The 19,348-nt window shown below is 35.7% G+C and overlaps 1 protein-coding gene across 1 annotated transcript; it reads right to left on the minus strand.

Annotated features, from left to right (window-relative positions):
- Nucleotides 1-365: 365 nt before the first annotated feature.
- LOC18433272 (N-acetyltransferase) lies at nt 366-19,016 on the minus strand. Its single transcript, XM_020666594.2, has 14 exons — nt 18,845-19,016; nt 18,654-18,755; nt 18,417-18,467; nt 18,180-18,268; nt 17,519-17,616; nt 17,201-17,252; nt 13,731-13,823; nt 12,169-12,279; nt 11,098-11,506; nt 10,179-10,948; nt 6,932-7,041; nt 2,467-2,525; nt 2,198-2,385; nt 366-785 (listed from the first exon to the last, which is right to left on the minus strand). Exons 1-14 carry the CDS (start codon nt 18,885-18,887, stop codon nt 597-599), a joined length of 2,364 nt encoding a protein of 787 aa, XP_020522253.2. The 5' UTR covers nt 18,888-19,016; the 3' UTR covers nt 366-596.
- Nucleotides 19,017-19,348: the final 332 nt, after the last annotated feature.

Consider the following 19,348-nt stretch of genomic DNA (forward strand, 5'->3'; position numbering starts at 1 on the left):
TTTACATGAGACCCCTCTCTTTTTTCTCCCCTGAAAACACATGTAGAACGTATATATAATTGACACCTACTCTGAATTAATAGGATACTCAAAATCCACTTCTCACTTTCATACTTTATTTACAAGTCACTATGCACATCTAGGAAAGCAAACCATTTTGGGTTAAAAACTTCTTAAAAAAATTAATTACAAAGAATTAGAAATATTATTGTTTGAATTCAGTGGGTTACATCAATATAATGTTATACTAGTACACCACCTAGACAGTTTTAAACCCTATTAGTCATAAACAATTGATATCCTCATGCTTTCAAGTCAGACTGAAATTCACTAAATGGGAAGTGGATGAACAATACAGCCAAAAATGATTCTGTAAATTACAGAAAAGGATTTTTATTTTGTGTGCTTGCACTTAATGCAAAAATCACCTCTCTTGTGAGGAACATACATGAAGGTGGAATGATCAGGCACATCTTAACAAGAAAACATTAGAATACAAACTATTAACAACAAGGCTGGTTCACACTTTTGCATGATCATGTTTCCAAATACCCCACACATACAACTGCTACTGTCCTGTACATACAGCTCTTATATCAAAGGGACTCCGCAAATTGAGGGGCCTCAAAATCAAGCTGTTGTCTCATGACACAGCTCAGTAACCAGTCACTATTGTAGATTAACATCCCTTCTTTGGCAGCCATTATGGCCTCCTCCATGTCTTCTTCACATGCCACAACAATTGTCTTAGATGGCTCCTTCACTTCATCTATCGCTTCCAACAACTGCAAACAAAACCAATTTCTTTGAACACATCAACTATGTGCTTGCCATACGGTGGGGCCACACATGTCAAAACTACATCAGGCCTATCAAATCACCAAGCAACATGAGGCTCAAAATGATTTTATCAATTAGATCGTATTTCTTTATGGAATTGTATATAATGAGACCATTTACTTTTGATACAAGGTGGCCACAATTACTTACAACCATCCGATAGGAAATTTGATACCTTGAATGTGTCACAAAGTTCAAGAAAATTTCTTTTAAAGTTTGAGCATGATCAATGGAATAATTGTAGCCACCCAATTTCACATCCAATAATCAAGATTAATGTGATCACTTTGGACCAAAGGTAAATGGTCTTATTCTATACTCTCCCTTTCTTTAAATATGCATGACCTATAGAGTGCTGGACATATGGATGCATCCAACTCTCAATATATATATATATATATATATATATATATATATATATATATATATATATATATATATATATATATATACATATAGGGATTGTATACAATGAGACGATTTACCTCTAGTACAGAGAAGTCACAATTACTTACAACCATCCGATGTGAAATCTGATAGCTTGGGTGTCACAAAGTTCAAGAAAATTTCTTTTGAACTTTAAGCTTGGTCAATGAAATAAATGCAACCACCGAATTTCACATCCAATTGACAAGATTAATTGTGATCACGTTGTATATATAGGGAAAGCCTTCCATTTGACCCCATCCACATTTATAGCATGTGACCCCTGATCTCAGCCATCAGATCGAAGTAGATGGCTGAGATGGCTTAAATCACAATGTCGCAAGCTGTTTCTTAACCATCAATCTTCATCTGACGGCCTAGAATTTTTTATTTTTTATTTTTAATTCTTATTCTATAAATCATTTTGAAGTGAAATTTGGGGCATGCATAGATTGTAATAAAAAAAATATTTCCGGTGATGAAAAATTACCAGAATACCCTGAAAATTTCAGGGGCATTTTGGTCATTTTCACGTAGAATATTATTTTCATGTTTTTTCCAGGTTCCCCTAATGTTATGATGGAATGCTCAAAATTATATCCAAAAGGGTTTTGTAGAATAAAAAATGAAAAAATAAAACAGTGTTTGGCACTACATTGCGGCATGAACAACCATAGCTGTCAATTCATATCGGCTGAGAAGTGGGTTCACACATAACTTATATGCTGTTGGGGTCACACAGAATATATATATATATATATATATATAGAGAGAGAGAGAGAGAGAGAAAGCAAATGAATGTACCAGGGGAGAGGATGCCAGCAAGAAAGCTACATAAATTCTCTCTATTTTCCATGAAAATCCAGCTTGTAGAGCCTGAGACCATGATTTTTTAAGAAAAAAAAGAAAGAAGCATACTGTATCTACTTACATGGCCACCACAAGATCCCACAATGGTTGAAAGAACATCAACTGGGGGTTGAATATGTGATGAAAGATACACATGATATCCTTTCAATAAAGAGCGAGGACTTGCCCGTGCTCTGAGAACAGCATCTTTTAGGTCTGAATTGTATTTCAACCTGTACTCTTCATCTTCTAGAATGAATGGCAATTCACCTAAAATAAGCACATTCTACAGTTAGATTTCTAAAAAGATTTAAGCCAAAATTCTAGAGGTCACAGTCGATAATGACTTACCGATGAACCTGCCTTCTCTGAAGCTTTCTTTTAACCACTTAGGCGAGACTATCCATGCTCTGGAGAAGCGATTTAAATTCCAATAATAAGATGACAATTAAAAAACGCAAGGTGCAGAAGCATGCATAACTAAGGTCAGGTATGCAGCATGACAAGTACAGTCGAAGTAACTAATACAACTACCAAAAAATGTAATTTTGATGCAGTGTGAAGAAATATAACAAAGGAAACCTATGGTCAATCAAAAGCACCAAATGCGAAGTTGAAATCCTCCTAACATCAATTAGTATGTCGCTATATTTCTGGAAAGGAATTCACTAATAGCATTCGAAAACGCAGCTGAGGCCAAACAATTCTTATTATTTGAGCTCTCTTGCTGTCTCCCCTCCCCCTCACAAAAAAAATAATAATAATAATTCTTCTTATTTGGGCCAATCTCATTGGAGATACTTCTCAGCCATGGCACCTTAATCAGAAGCTCAACCATTAATCTTGACCACTTCGACTCAAGGCTTGCGAACATGGTCGCTCTCTCTCTGAAATGAGGGGCAGAAGTACGCCCCTTTTTTTCATATATATCTCTCTCCCCCAAAAAAAAAAACTATTTCCCTTTCTTCTTATATTTCTTTTTGTGGAATTTTTGGGTTTTTTTGCTTCTTTTTAAGGCATGCACACCATTCTAATGAGTCCAATCGGACTAATCCAAGTCACTCAGCCCAGGCAGGGGCAGACTCCCAAGCCCAAACTGAGTATTCAAACCTTTGTTTACTAATTTGATGCTCCTACTTACCCAAAAAAAATTTAATGTTCCTAAATGGCCCAAACAATCACATTGGAACCATATTTGAGCAAACTTGTTACAATGATTAATTAGTGTGCTTTTGTAACTCAGTCACCCCAGAGTAAAAAAAAAGCCTTCCTTTTGAGTTTAACCTCTCGGTGATGGTGAATGGGGCGTATGCACACTCATGTTGGGTTGACATCCCTACTTGCCCACCAAGATATTAAAATAATTCGAGACTGCTACAAACTTAGGAAGACAATCAAGTTCCCTAAAAATCACCAGACTTTAATATTGACAAACTAAGCATAAGCTGTGAACCCCTATTCACTCCTCACTTTCAAGTATTACCCAAGGAATTCAAGGGCGGTATTTTTATGTATAGGCCGTCTTCACATCCCTTTCCAATCTTGGAGCCAGCTAAATTGCTACTTTAGCAAGGCTTCATTTCAGAAATATGAGATCAAAATTCACAATAAGAAACCAAACCTCTATCTTCAGTTTTTCCTGCATTCAAACCTTTCCCTTTTAAATTCAAAAGTGCTGATATAAGATTTGAAATTCAAATACTAAATAATTTGAAAAAACAAACTTTTCACAATGAGAATTGCAATTGTTATGCCAACACATAGAAACTAGGATGTATTTTGTTTTTCTATTTGGGTGAAGTTTGGATAAGGTGCCGACCTTATATTATGCAAGTAAGGTGTGGCTCTAAATTTTGCCAAAAGATATAAACCTCATGATCGCTTGAAAAATCATGTTCATCCTTAATAATAAAAAATTAAAATTTCAAAAATGGTGCAGGTCGTGCAGATCTATAAATACTTGAAAATATTGAAAATAGATGATCTAGATAACTTGTTACAAGATAGACAATTTCTACAACTTTTATTTTTTTTTTTATCTCGAAACAGCTCGCTATGGAGATGATCAACTGGAAGGTTCTCCAACTTTGAGACACTCTTTTCTACTGGACTTTTGAGGTGTCCCTCACTTATACAGTACAAGGTTGCAAGCTTATATAGACTTTTTCTTTTCTATCTTGTATGGTTGAGAATTATTCTTAGTTAACTTTTACCCTTTGATATTTCCTTCAATAATTCCACTACGAACTTCCAATTTTTCACTCCTGATTGAGTGTGTGCATTACAAGTACCCAAAAATTAACTTAATATTGCTCTTGTTATGTTTCTAAATTTTGGGGGATTTTTATGCTTAGATAAGATAATATCTGCAGTGCTCTAATCATTTTGCACTAAAGAACTTCATGGGTAGGGAAGGACGTATCTTTTGGTGGAAAGGTATCTTTGTGATATCCACAACTACCAATTGCAAAGAGAGGGAGATGACACATGTCATAAAAATAGGGCAGGTCCTCTTCTCACTTAAAATATAGGATATATATATATATATATATATATAGAGAGAGAGAGAGAGAGATTAGATTTCAATAGATCGAACCATAAGGAGCTCCAATGTGGACTTCATAGAGGTTATGGGAAGCAGTTAATCGGTCCTATAATCATATACATTGTTATAGCTTTTATTCTAATTTTGCTTTAATAGATGGGTGCGGTTTGTATAGAGCCGAGGCTCTAAACAATCAAAGTAGAGCGCATCTTCAAATAGTGTCGAGATGTAGTTTCAATACTGGAAATCTTTATGATAGCCTTAAAAATATATTTTCATCTTTAATTATAAAACTTAAAGCTTCAAAAATAGTGTAAATTGACTAGATCTATGAAAACTTGAAAATTGATGATCCAAAAATGCATTACAAGATGCACTATTTCCAAAACTTGAAATCCATTTTGTTCTCACGTCCATGCATCTTGATGTCGAGATGATTCATTTGACGATATTTGGGCATCAAAACCTCTTCTAGTGAAATTTTTTAGGAGCGCTCTAAATTGTTTAGAGCCTCAGCTCTATATAAACTTTCTCCTTAATAGATATCCAATAGGAATGGAGTTCACTGTGCCTCACTACTCTACAGTTCATGCATATCTTTGCAAACAGCTAACAAATGATGACTTATTTGATCCATCCAAGTGCTCCATGCATCAATCCACACTTGCAGATATTATTGAAGATGGGTTTAAATATTTATGTAACCATGGGTAATGTTGTAATTATTTAGGACAGCCAGTCCCGCGAGCAAAATACATACTAAGGAGACTATTTTAAAGTCTGAAAACCTCACTCCCCACCAGAAGAACAATTTCAACAACAAGAACAATATATAATATATAAATGTAGTATAATATAACAATAATAATATTATAATAATAATCTAATATTAAGTAATTTTAGAGCTCTTAAAACATATATCTAACTGTCCATCGAATGGGCCTTCAGCAATAACTATTGCAGCAAACATTCATTTGGATCATCTTTAGGGCATGATATTATTATTCTTTTCCTTTTTAAGATTGTTCATTGAGAACAATAAAGATGTGAAACTTTTGCAGTATAGAAACCCCTGAAGTAGGTGTTTTTCCCATGGGAGTAACAGTACAATTTGCTCATGCAGAAGCATGAAACCTTTTTCGAACTAGCAATATTTGCATGTCTCTCATCTCCCAGTGTCCAAAACTCAGTCAGTTACCTTGGGAACTATAGAGCCAAATTGCCTTGAGACTCCAGCAACTATACAAACCTCTGAAGTAGGTGTTTTTCCCATGGGAGTAAGAATACAATTTGCTCATGCAGAAGCATGAAACCTTTTTCAAACTAGTAATATTTGAATGTCTCTCATATCCCAGTGTCTAAAAACTCGGCCAGTTAACTTGGGAACCGTAGAGCCAAATTGCTTTGAGATTCCACCAACTCGCGTGCAATATCACAAGAGTAACATGTATAAGGCACTTTTCAGGCTTTGTAGGATTTTTAAGCCATAGACTCAGCCAAGTCTTATTGAGATCATTTGAGTCAAGTTGGTGTAAGTATGTGACTCAGCATGGGACCTTGGCAAGTACCTAGCCGGTTTTAAGTCTTAAAACACTGTGCTTTACAATACAAATTGCCCAAGGACTACATTTCATCTCATCAAAAATGAGAAACTATACTCATCAAGAATGATTCAAATCCGCAACCTCAATAATGGAATCATAACCTAAGGTAAAGCCCCTTTATAAGAGAGAGCAAAAGGGTTGAAAAAGGGTTACACGACAAAAGACGACAAGAATACCAATGCAGGATCATAGCCATATTAATATTAAGACATCAATGACCAGCACAACACACAGAGAATAAGACAATTTGCTTATTGTTGGCTAGAGTTTATATCACTAAAAATACCATTAGATGCATGTCGTTTTGCATAGATAAACAATTCCTGTTATTCGGATAAAGTCCTATGACACAATCCCTCTAGGTTAACTTTAGTAAAATATTGCACACATGGCCATGCACTGTGTAACAACAATTTTCATTCAACAAGTACTAAACCTATGAGTAACTAAATAGTAAGGAGAAAAAAGAAGGAAACTTCCTCAATGGATTATTAGAGTATTGACAGAATAAACAAAGAAATGGCAATTGAAAAGCATGTAAGAACATTGCAAAAACAGTGATACTTGAGTAAATACGTTCATTAAGCGAACTACAATGGTTTGATTTCCTATCACAATTTAAAGTGGCTAAAATAAGAATGTGCCCAAGTAGTTCAAAGAGACTCACCCCACTGAAAGAGCAGAACAGAAATTTAAGGTTCTTCTAGCCACACCTGTGACAACATGTGTGCTAAAGCTCCCATAAGAAGAAACACTACCTCCTAGATCTTCAACAATCTGTACACAGAAGACCAATACCTCAATAGAAACATAGATCCTAACAGTGATAGTATTCATTAAAAAAACAAATTACTAATAGTCCAACATAATTTTGAGTATGATCTTTAAAAAGCCATATTTTATATGAGTAGGGCTGAAAATACAATGAATGAATTCAAAAATAAATCCATGATGACCCAGCCATGATACTTGAAAATATTCGTTAATGCAATTCAATAAAAAGAAGTCATTCTCAAACAAAAAGCAATGGAATTACTTCTCTGTAAGTGAATCAAGAGAGATCTGTATGAAACTTTAAACTAAAATGCAGGACAGGGTACAGTGCAAGCTCATTAAAAGCAAAAACTAATTTCAAATAGAGAGTTTCTCTTGTTATCAATTTGGAAATTTATACGCCATGCCCTCAATGTCTTCAGTATAATTAAAAACACTTGAAGGACATAATAGATCTAATGAGGACTGCTAATAGTCAAACATAATTTTGAGTATGATCGTTAAAAAGCCATATTTTTTATGAGTAGGGCTAAAAATACAGTAAATCAAGTAAAAAATAAATCCACGATGAACCAGCCATGATACTTGAAAATATTCGTTAATGCAATTCAATAAAAATAAGTCAATCTCAAACAAAAAGCAATGGAATTACTTCTTTGTAAGTGAATCATGAGAGATTTGTACGAAACTTTAAACTAAAATGCAGGAGAGGGTACGACGCAAGCTCATTAAAAGCAAAAACTAATTTCAAATAGAGAGTTTCCCTTGTTACCAATTTGGAAATTTATATGCCATGCCTTCATTGTCTTCAGTACAATTAAAAACACTCGAAGGACATAATAGATGTAATGAGGACTGCTAATAGTCAAACAAAATTTTGAGTATGATCTCTAAAAAGCCAAATTTTTTATGAGTAGGGCTGAAAATACAGTAAATGAAGTCAAAAATAAATCCATGACGAACCAGCCATGATACATGAAAATATTCAATGCAATTCAATAAAAAGAAGTCACTCTCAAACAAAAAGCAATGGAATTACTTCTTTGTAAGTGAATCATGACATATTTGTATGAAACTTTAAACTAAAATGCAGGAGAGGGAACTAATTTCAAATAGAGAGTTTCTCTTGTTACCAATTTGAAAATTTATACGCCAATTCCTTTGTTGTCTTCAGTATAATTAAAAACACTTGAAGGACACAATAGATCTAATGAAAACTGCTATTATCTTACCTTGCTGAAAACCCAAATCCTACAGTTCATCACAAGAACAATCTTTAATTCGTTGACCCTTTAGATTGAAGGTTTCCTTAAGATGTAGACTGTAGATTACCACTGAAAGTGCATCAGGCACTGAAGGAAATAAAAATAAAACAGTGCCCTTGGTAATGGAGAGCTTGAAACACCAATATAAGACTGTTGGGAGAAAATAGGTAAGTGCTGAAAATCGAAAGGTTAATGAAACAGTGTCCTTCATATTTAAACATTTTTCTATGATCAATGTTAGAATACCTGTCCTAGTCGATTTGAACTCTGGAGAGTCGCTGCCTCAGCAGGGTGCCCAGGCCGCAACAGGGTACACTGCATGGTACTCTGAGGAGTACTCTGCAGTAATTGGGCAAGTCTGCAAAGTACTCAGGCAGAGTACCATTAAAAACCATTATAAAAGCAGGGGCCCAAGGGGGCCAGAAATTGAGCTCCCTTTTCATTTCTCCTTCAATTGTGAGCCCCAGAGACCCCCATTTTGCCCAAATTTGACCCTTAGCTATTTTTTTAGCTTGATCTAAACATGATAAACATTGGTCGAGCAAAGAAAAGTTGAATTTCAAATATTTTTGAGATATAAGGTTCCAGGTAAGGGTTTTGCCCAATTCAAAAAATTTGTCATTTCTTTCCAAATTTGGGTCAATCTTTGATGAGCTTTGAATCCCAAGCCTTAAAAACAAATCTTAGATTATGATAGATTTATAATTCGGATTTATATTCATCTGAATTTTCAAGAGCTCGGTTCTCCTAGATCGAATTCAAAACCCAAAATAGGTTGGAAGATTTCGATTCAAGTGGTATAAGGAAGATTTCACATTGATTGGAGGAATCAATTTGCACCAAGCACGAAGATTCGGGGATCTGCTAAAAAATCCAGGTAAATTTCATTGTTATTTTATTTTTACATTCATATATTTGCTCTATTGACATCGTTTTCCACCTTTAACATACTTCATATGGTGTTCGTCACTATTTGCACTTCTGCTGAGTTTTTAGATTTTTTTTTATTTTTTTTTTGGGTAAGTAAAGTTAATGGCCCCTACCCTTTGGTAAGAATGGAGTCAGAGACCTCAAAAGTTGAACCCCTACCCTTTGATGAGAATGGAGTCAAAGACCTCACCATGGGGCTCGACAATACTACCGCCAAAGCCCCAAGTCATTCTCAAACATGTTTTCAATGGGGTTTCGACTTTTCCTAATTTTTGGGCCTTTTTTGACCCTTGACTTGGCTAAAGCAAGTCAAAGCCAAGTCAGCCAAGTCCTCAGCTTGGGCAGGGGCCAAATCCACTACCAAAGCTGGGTTTTAGAACAATGTCTATGATCAACATATTTCTTAAGCAGAAACATTGAGATTTCATTAAGAAATGCTTTCCCTATTCCAAAATAAGTTTCTTAAGTTCCAGAAAACCTTAGAAACCAAATCTTAGTTGTTGCTAAGACAGGAGCAGGATTGAAAGAGTGCAAGAATCTTATCATAATTGAAGAGGGACCAGGATCAAGAATTATAGTGCATAGCTCATATTTTTACACAGGAATGATGTGTAATCACCACCATCGGAACAAGAACGCCATCCTGGAAAGAGCCTTTGGCATCTAAGGGAACACTATGAATTATGAAAAGAAACTATCAATCAAGATATACTTCTTTTATATTGTTTTTGGGCCATTCTATCCTAGTTTTGCTTTTCAAAAGGTGGGTTTGACACATTTGCATAATCACATCAAAAACATGCTAGTCATTGTCTGCTGAGTCACAAGTATCCCTAACTATTCAACTTACAGTAAAGAAGGATATTTCTATATCCACAAATGAAACACAAAAATCACAGATTCACTATCTAAAGACAATTGACAAGTATAAAGATAATTATTTACCTTTGTGAGCCACTTTTTCTTATTATCATCAGCAATATTCATCAACAATATTACAGGGTGTTCTTTTGAAGAGACCCAGGGTGGATTGCTGTCACTGGGTGACATAGTAGAAACCGACATATTTTCTTTGGCATGATCAGCCAAACCACTTTGCTCTTGAGGAAATTTGTAACTAACTTCCGCTGATGAAGCACCAAAATCATTATAGGAACCTTCACATACATGATCTTCACATGTATATAGATAGCAGTCATCTTGATGAGCTGGCTTGGCTTCTTTTGAATCAAATGGATGCTCTTTTTTAGTATCCTCCGCAATATTTGCCAACATTACTAGAGGGTGCTCTTTTACAGAGAGGCATATTGGATTGTTATCTATAATTAACATTGAAGAAACATGTGCATCTTGTTGGGTATGACCTGACAAGCTAATTCGCTCTTGAGGATCATGAAACCCAACTTCCAAGGATGCTGGGCCACAACAAATGGCAGATCCATTAGCATTTTGGGGTTCTTCACATACAGGAACTTCATTTGTGTCTGCACTACACTCACCCTGATGTGTGGCATTGGCTTCTTTTGAATCAAATGAATGTGCTGAATCTTTGTGGATTTTCCTCTTCACTCTTCTTCCAGCACAGGAGAAAGGCTTGTGATCAGTATCTGTACTCGTGCTTGCTCCAATACCAGAGGTTTTACCAGCATGATCCTTAACATTCTGATAAGCCACCTCTGGGTAGCGCAATGACCCACTGCCTCTAGGAGAAGTCCCTGGCAAAATTCCACATTTTCATTTTCCATTGAGCAATTTATGCACGATTCAAGATAAGAAATAGACCCAACAAAACATCCTAGTTCATGACAGTTGTTGGTGAATCAACAAACCACAACCCACAAGGATACCAAAGCGTTCAGCTTACCTTCACATTCTTGCAGGCCTCTCGAGTGTTTTAAGACTTCATGTTTAGGTTCGACGTCCTGACCAGCACTGGGATCATATGCATCTATTTCCATTGGAAAATTAGTTCTTGAAGAAGCATGGCACATCTTTGCTTCTAAGATTCCAGGAGTTTTGATCAGGATAGTGGGCGATGTCTTAGTAACAGATTTCTCAGGTTCTACCAAACAAAGATGTGGAAGATCACAAGACGGGACAAGTCTTGGGGGAGTAGCATTCAGGTTATCAATTGGCGTGCTGATATCTTTATTTAAATGAGCAACTAAAAGGGTAGAACAACCAGGAAAACACATTGCCCTCCGAACATCGGCTTTGATTGGAAGCTTACGTGCTCTCCCCTTGGTATCTACCTCAGCCATTGTCACAAAACCCTGCATTAGAGGCAATTGATAAACAAAAGGAAAGATACTAAGAAAGACGCCCAAGGACTGCCAAGTGACATTTGTGTCTATTACAAAACATTTTATTTTTGAAAGTAACTCGATTTATCTTGGTGATTACAAGTACGGCAGAATGCCCTCATCTCTTAAAAATTGTAAATGCTGATATATTTCAGAAGATTCAAGAAAGAAACTAAGAAACAAATCTGTAGAATCTACAAAATTTCCAAATGCAAGGTACAATTTCTGTTGAAAACATATGAAACATTTCCATAGTTCATAAAAAATAAATTTCTTGTTTTGAGACACAAAATGACAGCCCCAACTCAGTGAGCAGAACCTGACTAACAGAACTAGTCCAAATTCTGTTCACAAAAAACAAAAAGATGCCTTCTCATTATGAATCTCTAAAAGCAACATCTCAAAAAAAGCCATCAAACTCTGCTAATTCTGAAGAGTGCTTTTTCTTCATTTGGTAGAATTACATGGAGATTTTGTATCAGAAGAAGTAATGTCATGATCATTCTAAAAGGTATTTACGAAAAACACCAAATCCTAATGAGACAAGCACTGAAGAAGGCAATCGAAAATTCTGAAAAATGTCTAACACTCACACTAACAAAGTTAATTTCACATAGTGCTGCCAAATTTACCTGTTTAAGCCAAAATCCTTCAGATACCTTGTCGCCCCAACAAAATACTGTCAAAATGCCAACATTTTGAAGCCTCCTCTTCAATTCCATGAACAAGAGGCGACCAATACCCTAAATCACGAGAAAACATAGAAGGCCAGATGAAGAAAAGGGAAGTAGGAGCAAATGAAGTTTCTTAGTATTGCAATTTACACATTGCTCTCAATAGAATATGCAAAAAGATTAAAATACTTTTGAATAGCTAGTGATCAATGCCTGAGTTACACATAAACAACCCAAAAACCAATCCGACAACTGAAAGCTCCATCCAACAACAGCTATAGTGCTTCCTGCTACACTAAGTCAAAAGTCACATAATTTTCATTCCACAGCTATTGCAATTCTAATACCACAGCTATTGCCTTGAAGATACTCCCATAATCCACCCCAATATCTGCTGCTTTATGATTCTACAACCGCTCTACATCCTAAATCAGCTCTTGGTAACCAGATCCCTTTTTAAGGTATGGTTTCCATCCAAACTGAAGTCCCCCAGGTGATTCATAAGTGTTTTTTATTAGAAAAGGCTACAGCCTTGCAAAATGCGAGCTAAAACTCAACCCCTATGCCCAAAATACCAGTTTCTCCATGTAAGTGAAAGGTTTTGCCATAAACCTAATCTGCTTTGATTTCCGTACTTTTATACTGGCCGCGTCAAGGGACTTTCTATTCATGGGTAGATGCATATCATGAAATCTCATGACCGGATGCATATAGCAAGTAAAAGCACGATAGGAAGGAATGTGAAAACACAAGGAAGAAAGGCATGTGACATAGGCCATTTCTTACAATACAGTATGTTATGACAACTAAAAGCAAGAAAGCAAAAAAACAAAATATGGCACTGAATCATGTAAAGATGTATCCAGGAAATCTCAAAATGATCTTTCTGACTATCATTAACCAGTGAATATCAAACAACCTGATGACAGAAAAAAATCAGGTGTACATTTATCATTAGGCAGCAAACTTATCATTTGCCTCAAGTGTTTACAGCCAACACGAGGAATATAAGAAGGGAAGACACGCCTGGAAAGTACCCACCTAATGAATGATTTCCAGAGAGGAATAAATGGTTCCTTGAGAGATAGGAAAAGAATGTTAGCAAATCTATGTGAAGCTCAAAATGACTATTAGGTGATGTAACATACGGCAATGCAACAAAAAAAAACCAAAATTTTAAAAAGAGGTTTTCCAAAAGTTTCAAGGATTCAAGAGGCAACTACTACCTAGCGCACAAGAAACTACCCATTCTCATTTATACAACAATAGTATCATACTAACAGGTTCATTTCTCCCTTATAGGAATAGACTGGTTTCCTTATTGTTGGTTGCAGGTAAGCAGAGAAGAAGATCAAGAAAAATGGCCAGTTCTGGAAATCAAACAGAGTCCCCTTGTTAGGAAGAAAATGTCGAACAGAAGAAAAACATTAGTAACTCCATATTGGGAATGCTTTACAAAAACGAGCCACTGATCAAGGAAAAATACAGACTATGTCCCCAAAAGAATGAGCTGTACTGACCTTATGTTGGTAGCATTCTCTAACAGCAGCAACAGGAATTTCAGCAAATTGAGTATCAGCAGGTATTATTTGATATGATATGGCAGCAACCACCTGTAAACATAAATAAACTTATGTTCAAATGGATAATAAAAGAACTTAATTGTTTTTGGAAACCTCAACTTAGTAGTATAATATCAATTATGCATATCACAGCTAAAGAAAGCACAAAAAACTAATGAGATAAACCAGAAAACATGAGATAAACCAGAAAAACATATGTAGGTCTTGTGGGTGTTTTTTAGAAGGGGAACAGGTTCCCTAGAAATTTGTGCTCCCAAAACGAAAAAAGGCCCAAAATGGGAGCTATCTCCAACTAAGGGCATGTTGCTATGTAGAATGCATGTTCAGTTGATACCTCATTACAGAACCATCCTTAGCAGCTTTATAGATAAGAGGCATCTATTACATCACATTCCCACTGAAGACCTATAGTCACAAACCTAGTGGTCCAACTCCCTCATCATTCACAGCTCCTAGTAGATCTACCAAAACCAATTGTCCTTTATAAGCAAATTTTCTATTAGTCATCTATATTTGACATGATAGCACAATCCCTAGTTATTTTTTTTCTTTTTTTATGTTCATCTAATCTCTTACATGAAGGACGATTTCACATTATTTACTTTAAATGACACTTGAGCTCATGCCCTTTCCCCAATTGAAAAGATTATTGTCGGTTTTGGTTGGATCATGTGGAATTAAATCTAAAAGAGGTACCAGTGGAGCTCTACATGAAGGTTTTTGTCACACCCAATGTTCAATAAGGCGGAGGCGGCTGCCTAGGCGGTGGGGGGGCTGGGCCGGCTAAGCGCTAAGGTGGCCGCTCAGACCCAAAAATACCGGTGAATTTTTTTTTTTTTTAAATTTGGATCCCCCACACCTCCCTCCATTTTATGATATATAAAATTGTCTATTTTATTATTTAATAAGTAAGTTTTGTATGTAATATATTTTTAAGATGCCGGAAGCACAGATCAAACCTAAGCATTTGCAACTTTAGATTGTAAATGAAATAATATCACACATGCAACTATTTAATAAGCTATAAGCATGAAGAAAATATTAAACTAACTAATAAAATAATTAAGCTTTATGAATTATACATCAAGAAAACACATTGCACATACAATTATTTAATAAGCAATTAAAAATTAAGCAATTATTAGACTAATAAAATAATAATTCAAGATTCCAAATAGACAATAACATATCAAATATATATCACAAAGTATCAAAGAAAAAATACAACTAGCAAAAAATAACATCATTAGATATTAAAGGAAAAAATACAAAACCTAATAAAAACTATTGACGTATACCAACCTTCTTGAAGTGGACTCGATTTTAGGCCAAACCGAAATATTTGGAATCCCAAATATCCTCTTTTACAACCCCTATAAGCCTCAAAAAGATTGGAGTTGAATATCCTTTAATATCGTCACCATTCGAGGATTTCGAAAAAAAATTCAATCTCTCAAAAAATCTTCAAATCTAGTTTTTTTCAAATTGTTTTTCTTTAAAGCTCACTAAATTTGTTTTTTGGGGGCAAGAATGACCCCCAAAACCCTTATCCCCACTTTATAACCCTGCGTGCCGCCTAGGCGAAAGCCTTTTACGGCCTAATCGGCGCCTAGTTCTAGCTCCTAACACATACCGCATTAAGAACGCCTAGGCATTTTTTTGAAATAGCCACCTAGGCGGTCAGGCGGCCGACTTTTTGAACACTGGTCACACCACAGTGTTGAACACAAAATTGTCAATCTCAACTCTTAAACAGTAGTATGAAAAATAATACTTCTAAGAGGGCCGCTTTTCGAAAGGACATCGAGAATGTCTTCTCACCAAACGCATGAAAAATCTAAACAATTCACCTCAACAAAACCGTGCATCAACAATATCCTAGGCGGTCGGGCGGTTGGGCAGCCGACTTTTTGAACACTGGTCGCACCACAATGTTGAACACAAAATTGTCAATCTCAACTCTTAAACAGTAGTATGAAAAATAATACTTCTAAGAGGGCCACTTTTTCAAAGGGACATCGAGAATGTCTTCTTGCCAAACGCATGAAAAATCTAAACGATTCACCTCAACAGAATCGTGCATCAACAATATCCTAATTATGTTTACAAACTTCAGCATATTACTTAAAGTTTAAATTATTTAAGTGCAAGGTACCATTACTATAATTTAAGGGGCTCACAAGTACCATGGCTACTTGCAAAACACTCGTTGCTCACCAGAAATATACTGCTTGTTATTGTCATTTGTTTGTTATGTGATTCATTATGTAAACTAGAATTACGTTGCCAGAGGTCAAGGACCTAAAGCTTACTACACCTTTGAGACGAGGATATTGGCTTCTCACTTATTTTGGGTATAGAAATCTCATGATCCAATTCTAAATATATTGATGCAAGAGTAGTTTACGCATGTATCATCCTAAAGTCCCATTATTTAAAAAGTCCCCAAAACTTTCATGTTATTACGGTTGAACCCAATTTGTCTGCATTTTTTCAAAAATAACAATATTGCCCTTCTACTTACCCAAAAAAATAATATTGCCCTTGCTTTGGATTTTGAGGATCCGAAGTCTTTAACATTTATACTATAAGGAGGCCCAAGAAAACTTTGGAATTTGAAAATCCAAAGCATTTTAGTTGAGCAAATACTTCATAAATCGAAAATCCAAAGTATTTTAGTTTGGCAAATACTTTGGAATTTTTCAAGTTTGATGAGGAAAACTTTGGAATTTTAAGTTTTGAAACATTTTCTCAACTACAATACTTCAGATTTACAAATTCCGAAGTATGTTGAGGCCTCCTTACATACTTCACTGATCAATAATACATAAATGTTAAACTTTGGATTCTCAAAATCTGAAGTAGGTGAATATCATCATTTTCAAAAATTTGCAAACAAATTGGGTACCAACATAATAACATGAAACTTTTGGGGATTTTTTAAATAACAGAACTTTTCAAGGATATAGGCATAAATTACTCTTAAAGGAACCAAAATACAGTGGGCATTCACTGATTCTCTCCCAGTTGCTAATGCAAGAATGCAATCCACTTCTAACACCTCTTGAAGTCAATAATTTAATCGCCCAATTCCTCCAATTCCAGATACCTATCAACCTCATATTCATTGCACCTCAGATGGATTCCCAAGAGTCAGCTGCTCTAAGGACTATAGCTGGTAAGCGACTGCCTTTCCAATCATTATCTTCTTGTAACTCAAGAGATAATGCATATTCGATGATGACCCAAACAGACAGTCTCCATACGCTGTACATATAATATTTCTCGAGGAAAAGTAAGATGTAAAGAACTAAAGATGAATTTTAATCAGAATTTACATCAATTAAGATAATTAAAACAATGCATATACACATAAACAGCACTATGTTGCACGCCAAACCACGTACCCCTCCAAATCCCCTCATAGCATTGGATTTCAAAACCACGGTGCAATATTTCCTGTTGGAAGCCGAACCACATAACCATCAGATTGTTGGAAGGCAACAATGAAAATCCACATAAATGCAGCTAAAATTATTATTATTTACAAATGAAGTATCAAAGCTAATGAGCTGTAAAGCCAGAAATCATGTGCTTGGGCAAGGAGCACAATATCCTAGGATGAAACTAACGCCATCAAATTAGAAATCCAAAGGCAAAAAAAAAGATAATTATACTTAGAAATTGGAACCTAGAAGCAAAAATAAGAGCACATCTATTTATACCCGCTCAATACACATTTCTCAAGGAAATTTGATTCTTTCCCAGTAGTTGCAACAAATTTCATGGATGGAAGTTCTTCCTTGTAGATCTTGAGTACATTCTGCAGTTCCATGAAAGCATAAACCAAATTAAGATGTCAAGCACGGTAAGAAAAAAAATCCTTCTTCACTGAATACAGAAGGTAGCAAAAGAACAAGTTATGGAACCCCAGAAAAAAAAGAAAAAAGAACAGAGAGAGAGAGAGAGAGAGATTCCGCATAGCTTATGAGTTTCTAACCTAAGTTAAAACAGCAAATGCTTCACAATACTTTGTCAGACATTTGTCAAATACAGTTTCTTCAATAGGGAAACTTTACGACGTTGCAAAACAACTGGAACAGCAAAACCATTAGAGAAAATTGTTCCAATGACAAGGGAACATCCCTTGGTACTCAAAACAGGGCAGTTATGTTCATTTTATTCCCAAAAATTATTAATAACGAAAACCAAGTTCCACTATATGGACTACGTTCCATACATTACTACTTGTCAATCAAGGACATAAAAAATTCTTCAGTATTTTTACTTTTTTTTTAGATATATTTGGAGTTTGCCACTTCTAAGGTTTTGTGCTAGCTAAACATTTGAAACCAATAAATGGAAAAGTGAGACATGATATATCACCTGAAGCAACAGTTTTCCTTGAACATCAACATTTTTTGGGTTCAAAACCAGGAATGAGGAACCCTCTGGAATAGTCTGACAAAGCTCTCCTGCAATTAAAGAGATTAATTCTTTCAAAATGAAATCCACAAGCGTACTCTACAAAAGTAAATCATGTTCTCTCTCCCCCCTGATTCACAAGCTCACTCTACACAAGTAAATCATGAGTCGAACCACTCTCCAATCTCAACAAATTACCAGAATGGCGAGCAGTTCTCCTGGTTGTACGCCTTCCGGATGTTCTATTAACTGTTTTGCCCCAAAAAACAAAACAAAAAATTAAATTAGAGCAAAGATCGAAGCTAAAATGATATATTTCAAGTCCAAGTTCAAACGCAAAGAAGGTAGAGTAAGGGCAAAACCTCAAACACATAGAAATAGAGCAGAGGGAAGGGAAAACCCCAAAAGTAAGAGACCTATAGGCGATATCCTTACCAGAGATAACAATTTTAGCAGCATCTAACACCGAGATCTGCAGTTTTTGGTTATCATCTTCAGAAACACAAGCATTTCCATTGATTTTGACCTGGCAATTTCCTGCAATGAAAACAGAGGAGAGATGGGGGTTCAGAATCAAGCAACGGAACTATAAATGATTTCTTCACTAGGGTTTCGTTAAATCTTGCCTATAGAGAAGGAAGAAGAAGGAGGCGCATCGGTTTCAGTCATGGTGAAGAGAAATGGCGCTCTCTCTATGTCGCCGTTTGAAATTGAAAAAAGGGGGTTTCCATTTGAGATTTATTTATAGCTTCCAAAATCTACCGCGCTTTGCCGCCTTCCCTGGCTTCTCACCAACGCAATCACAAACTGCTCCCACGTTTTTGGTTTTCCTTTTGTCAAAACTCAAAAGATCTCGCGCTCACGCGAAAGTATTATTTTGCGTTTGCTCCCTCGGTAGCCCGGGATAATTTTTTCGCGCTTCCGTTAAAAAAAAAAAAAAGCGAAACTTTTTGTTGCAACTTACCCAACCTAATTTTTTTCTCTCATTTTATTTTTTTATAAACAATTTCTATACAAATACCCCCAAGAAAAAAAGTTTAATTCTTGTTAGATAGAAATGCCTTTTTCATACACAAAAATCATTTTGGTCACATTTGATGTTGGCTTTTGGACCGAGCAGCACTGCCGGA

This window comes from Amborella trichopoda, chromosome 1 (assembly GCF_054954075.1).
Source record: "Amborella trichopoda isolate Santa Cruz 75 chromosome 1, AtrichopodaSantaCruz75HAP2 v2.0, whole genome shotgun sequence".
NCBI lineage: Eukaryota > Viridiplantae > Streptophyta > Magnoliopsida > Amborellales > Amborellaceae > Amborella > Amborella trichopoda.